This window comes from Wasmannia auropunctata, unplaced genomic scaffold (genome assembly GCF_000956235.1).
Source record: "Wasmannia auropunctata unplaced genomic scaffold, wasmannia.A_1.0 LD336101.1, whole genome shotgun sequence".
Classification (NCBI taxonomy): Eukaryota; Metazoa; Arthropoda; class Insecta; order Hymenoptera; family Formicidae; genus Wasmannia; species Wasmannia auropunctata.
Window position 1 is genome coordinate 1,121,711 of NW_012026789.1, and position 5,084 is coordinate 1,126,794.

Genomic DNA, 5,084 nt, shown 5'->3' on the forward strand with positions numbered 1-5,084 from the left:
GCTCTTCCGATCTAAATGGTGATATTTCTTTAGAACATTTTTTACGTATGTTTTCACGATTTAATCAACATTATCAACAATCAGAATTACTGCCTGAAGGTAAATATTACTGTTATATATATTAAAATGTAGGATACGTTGGAAATATTCCTTTAAAAATGATGTTATCGTTATTGTTATTTTTTGTAAAAAGTAACTCATTACTCGTTATGATTTTGAAATGTTACCGTTACTTGAAAAGTAACGGTACATTACTTTTTCCTTATTTTTTTGGTATTACTAAAATAAATTTAATTATATTTTAAATTTATATTACTTGATAATTATTATTAAATGTAAAAATAAATATTAAAACTGGAAACTCTAAATCAGTCTGTATATAACAGTTTTTTTATTTCGTTTATTTTGATAGAAAGTTAGATTAAGTTTATCATTTTGAAACATTAATATATGTTATTATTAACAATGCATTTCAATATTCATTGTTAGTACTGAAAATTTAGAGTATATATGTAATGTGAATTATATTATTTTCAATACTAGTGACCACGGAAATGTAGGTTAAAAGTAAAAAATATAAATAAAATACAAAATATTTTTTAAAAATTAAATTATAAAATTATATTATTAAATTAAACAATAAAAGTGTAAAAAAATAACGATAAAAGTAACTGTAAATTCGTTACCGTTACTGTAAAAATGTTTCGGCGTTACTATTACAGACAAAAACAAGTAATTTGTTCTGATCGTTACTGAAAAAATTAACGAAAACGATAATACAAGTAACTTCTCAACCTTATTAAAATGAATTCATTATAAATAAAGGCTTTAAAATATTTTTAACAATTATTTTTTATAATTATTTATAACATTTTTTAATAATAAACATGTAATACTTTATTGATTACAGCCAATGATCATGAAGAAATAGATGGGAGTTTACTTTCAGATAGAATTTTAGAATCAGGTTGAATTATAATAAATTATTATATAAGTACAAATTATTTATTGTTAGTTTATTATAAGTTTTTTATAGTGTACCGTTAGATGCAGTTTAATATAATTATCTTTTTTTTATCTATTTTATAGTTGAAACCAGATCTACTCGAAATTTTAATCGAAGACGATATCGTTCTCGTAATAATTTATCAAGTCAAGAGGAAATTCCTCCTTCTATTGAATCTTCAGGTAAAACTGTACTTAATGGATGAAATGCATGTTGTATTTCTAATAACTTAATTTTGTTTCTTAAAGAAAGGAATAATTTTAGAAGCAGGTCAATATAAATTATTCAGTTTATTATAACAATTATAGTGTACTTAGATGTAGTTTGAATAATAAATTACTATCTTTTTTCATCCATGTTTAGTTGAAACCAGATCTACTGAAAATTTTAATCAAATACAACATCGTTCTGCCAATAGTTCATCAAGTGAAGAGGAAGTTGCACCATCTATTGAATCTTCAGGTAAAACTGCACTTCACTGACATTTCTAATAACTTATTTTTATTTTTAAAAGAAATAGTAATTTTAGAATTCAAGTCAATATAAATTATTCAGTTTATAATTATAGCGTACTTCGATGCAGTTCGAATAACTTACTTTTTTCATCCATGTTTAGTTGGAATCAGATCTGTTCAAAATTTTAACGAAAGACGACATTCTCGCAATAGTTTATCAAGTCAAGTTACACCACCTATTGAATCTTCAAAACTATGCTTCACTAGCATATTACATTTCTAATCATTTAATTTTGTTTTCTAAAGAAATGTAATTTTAAAAATTATATTGTGTTAAAGTGATGCTTGAAATAAATAAAACCTTTCCACGAAATATTTTGCATAAATTATTTGACACTGCAATTTTTTATTTTATTCTATTTTGCATTTATTATAAAGTCAAGTAAAACACTCAAATATGTATTTTAGCAGTGAAAAATATTTTTTTAATATCTCAACTACTTCTATTTAAACATAAGCAATTATTATATTTTTATAATTAAGGAGTTACATTCTCTTAATTATAGTAGTCTTGTACCAGTAATGTACTAATTTAATACAATAACACTGTCCGACATATTTAGATGACGGACAGGACGAAGTGAATCTTATCTTTCTTATAGATTTTTTGTTGCTGAAAATGAAATTGCTCTATCACGTTGTTAGAGAAAATTGAACTTAAAAGTACTAAAAATGACATTTTTTTGAACAAAAAATGTCTCAAAAATGTGACGTGATTGTAATTATATTTATGGATTTACTTTCAATAACAACAAATCTGTAAGAATCACTTTGTGGTTTAAAAAAATGTGTTGGACTATAATGATACAGCAAAATATGTTTTTTTATAATGTATCTTGAGAACAAATTTCAATAGTTGCAAGACACAAAATAATGTATGTATTTAGTCATAAAATTTTGATTGTATAAAAATTATTAAATTAATTTTTTATTTTACACTAAATTAATTTTTTTTTATTATATATATATTAATTTTTCTTGCAAATTAATTGATTTCCTATTCTGCATATCAAAGTATTGAGATAACATCAAAAAATAAATATTTTATAAGATAAAGATATTATAAGATCTCACATTTTGTTATTAATCTCACTTTTTTTTATTAATAAGAAATAATAAAGATACACTTTCGGATAATTTTAATATTTTTGTATGTATATAGAATGGCAGGAGAAATTCATTAATAATACTACTTTTGCACATAGTTAGATCAATATAATTGCAGAATATAATCAAATTTTAAATATATTTCTACATGGTTTTTTACATTAATTGATTCTTTCTGGCGTTTTATATAAAAATATTATACAGTATGTCGAAAAGCGACTATATGTAAGATATTTCATATTTTGTACCATAAAATATTATAATTAAGAGGATGCTGAAAAGTCGGTTAAATTTGAACGAGGTCAATAAAGCAGACTCTTCAGTGTCAATGGTATCTCTAAATGAACTTCTTACAATATCTTTTGGTCTCATTCAAACACGTGAATGGTCCTTATTTAACTTATTGAAGTGCCATCTCTTGGAAAATCCGACACTTACTGTAGACACAATTTTTGCTGTCTCTACCTTAGCTGAACATACAAATTATCATAAATTGCAGTTGTAATGATATCTTTTTCTACGCTTTCAATTGTAGCTCAAAAGGTGTTGTATTATTTGTTCCTATAATCCGAAGAGGGCAAGCTACTTAATTATTTTGTACATATGAGCTACAGAACTTTTATACCAATGAAATGTTAACGTCAGGTGACAACTGTACGACCCAAAAAAGGAAATTTTTTAATTTTTGTCGTTTTTATTACAAATTCGTAGCTTGCCCTCTTACACTTTACGTCTATTTCAATCCTATAAAAGCTTCAAATCCGTTCAGTCATTTCGGAGTTATCCTTGCAACTGCTATTGTCGGTAATTTTCGACCTTTCCTCATCCTCTTAAGGCGATGTTGGAATACCAACATTTGCATTCTAAGTAATAACTCCGAAACGACTGAACGGATTTGAAAACGCTTTTACAGGATTGAAATAGAGATAAAATGTAAACGCGCGAATTATATATTTGTAGTAAAAACGAAAAAATATGAAAAAATTACTTTTTTCTTGTCGTACAACTATCATAACCTTTCACGTAAACATTTCATTGGTACAAAGTTCTGTAGCTCATATGTACAAAAAAGTAGTTCGCGCGCATCGGATTACTTGCACGAATAATATAAGACCTTTTGAGCTACCATTGGAAGCGTAGAAAAACAATTATTGCTTAGAATGCAATTCGAATGGTAATTCGTACGCTTGGCTAAGGTAAAGACAGCAAAAATTACGTTTGGCAGTAGTACCGAATTTTCCAAGAGATGACACTTTAATAAGTTAGATAAGGACATTCCACATGTTTAAGTGAGACAGAAGATCGATATTGTAAGAAGTTCATTTAAAGATACCATTGACACTGAAGAGTCTGCTTTATCAACCTCGTACAAATTTTTCTGACCTTCCGGCATCGCCTTAAGTCAAAATGTCTACCTCAATTCACTTTGATTTTATCTCAATAATTTTATATATATAAAGACAGACAAGTGAAAAAATTTCTTTAATAAAAAGTAAGGTTTCTCATTTAAAAATCAAAATTGTCCTTGATCTAAACTTGAATGTAATCTAAGGTAAAACCGTTAACCCGGCTACTGTGCACCTCTAGATACATTTCTTTGCCTGTAATTTATATCTGAAACATTTTTTTGCATTACAGAGAAGATATTATGTTATATCATAAACAAGTATAAATCTATCATCTTGTATAATTTCTAAATTTCTTGCGAATTTTATACAAATGCATATTTATATTGCGTGCTTGTGTGCGTGCACGCGTGCATGAGTGTGATATGTGTGCGTATATGTGCAATTATATAAAAATTTATTTTATAAATAAAATTGTTTATTTACATACTTTTTTTTAATTTTTAAAGATAAAAATATGAATTGATTATAGTATATTTAGCTACCTTTTTATATTTATTCATATTACATTGTTTTGCTTTTGTGCTACAATTATTAAATTAGTATAATTACAATATTACTGACGCAATATATATAGTTGCACACATGAACAACAAAAAATATGTCAAATATATATATATAAGTCAATAGGTATTCTCTGTTCTCTAATATTTTTATTATCATTAATCACGTACATATATACCTGAAAATATATGTATATACATTAGAGTGGACCTTATTTATATTTGGTGAAAAATTTTTTCCTAATTTTTTTCACAACGCTTCCTAAAGTTGTTCCATTTGGTGAGAAAAAAAATTGTGTAAAAGCTGAGCTCGACCGGATAACAGAAAGACGTGGCACAATCCTGTTAAATTAGTTGAAACAAATATTTGTTTCACAAAAAATGGGGGAATCCGGTGAAAAAAATTCTGAATAAAGATTAAATGATTTTCTTAGTAAATGTTGACCAATGATAGTATGTTTTTAAATAAATATAGTATATTTAAATCGTATTTTTACAAAATATATCGTATATATATATATATATATATATACATATGTATATATAT

General features: G+C 25.6%; 1 protein-coding gene across 1 annotated transcript in view; it reads left to right on the forward strand.

Moving 5' to 3' along the window:
- The window catches only part of LOC105461175, a 28,098-nt gene that overhangs the window by 3,300 nt on the left and 19,714 nt on the right, over positions 1–5,084 (forward strand). Inside the window, exon 6 of the mRNA XM_011707660.1 lies at positions 1,370–1,468. Coding sequence (XP_011705962.1) covers positions 1,370–1,468 — 99 coding nt within the window. The remainder of the gene's footprint in view (positions 1–1,369; positions 1,469–5,084) is intronic.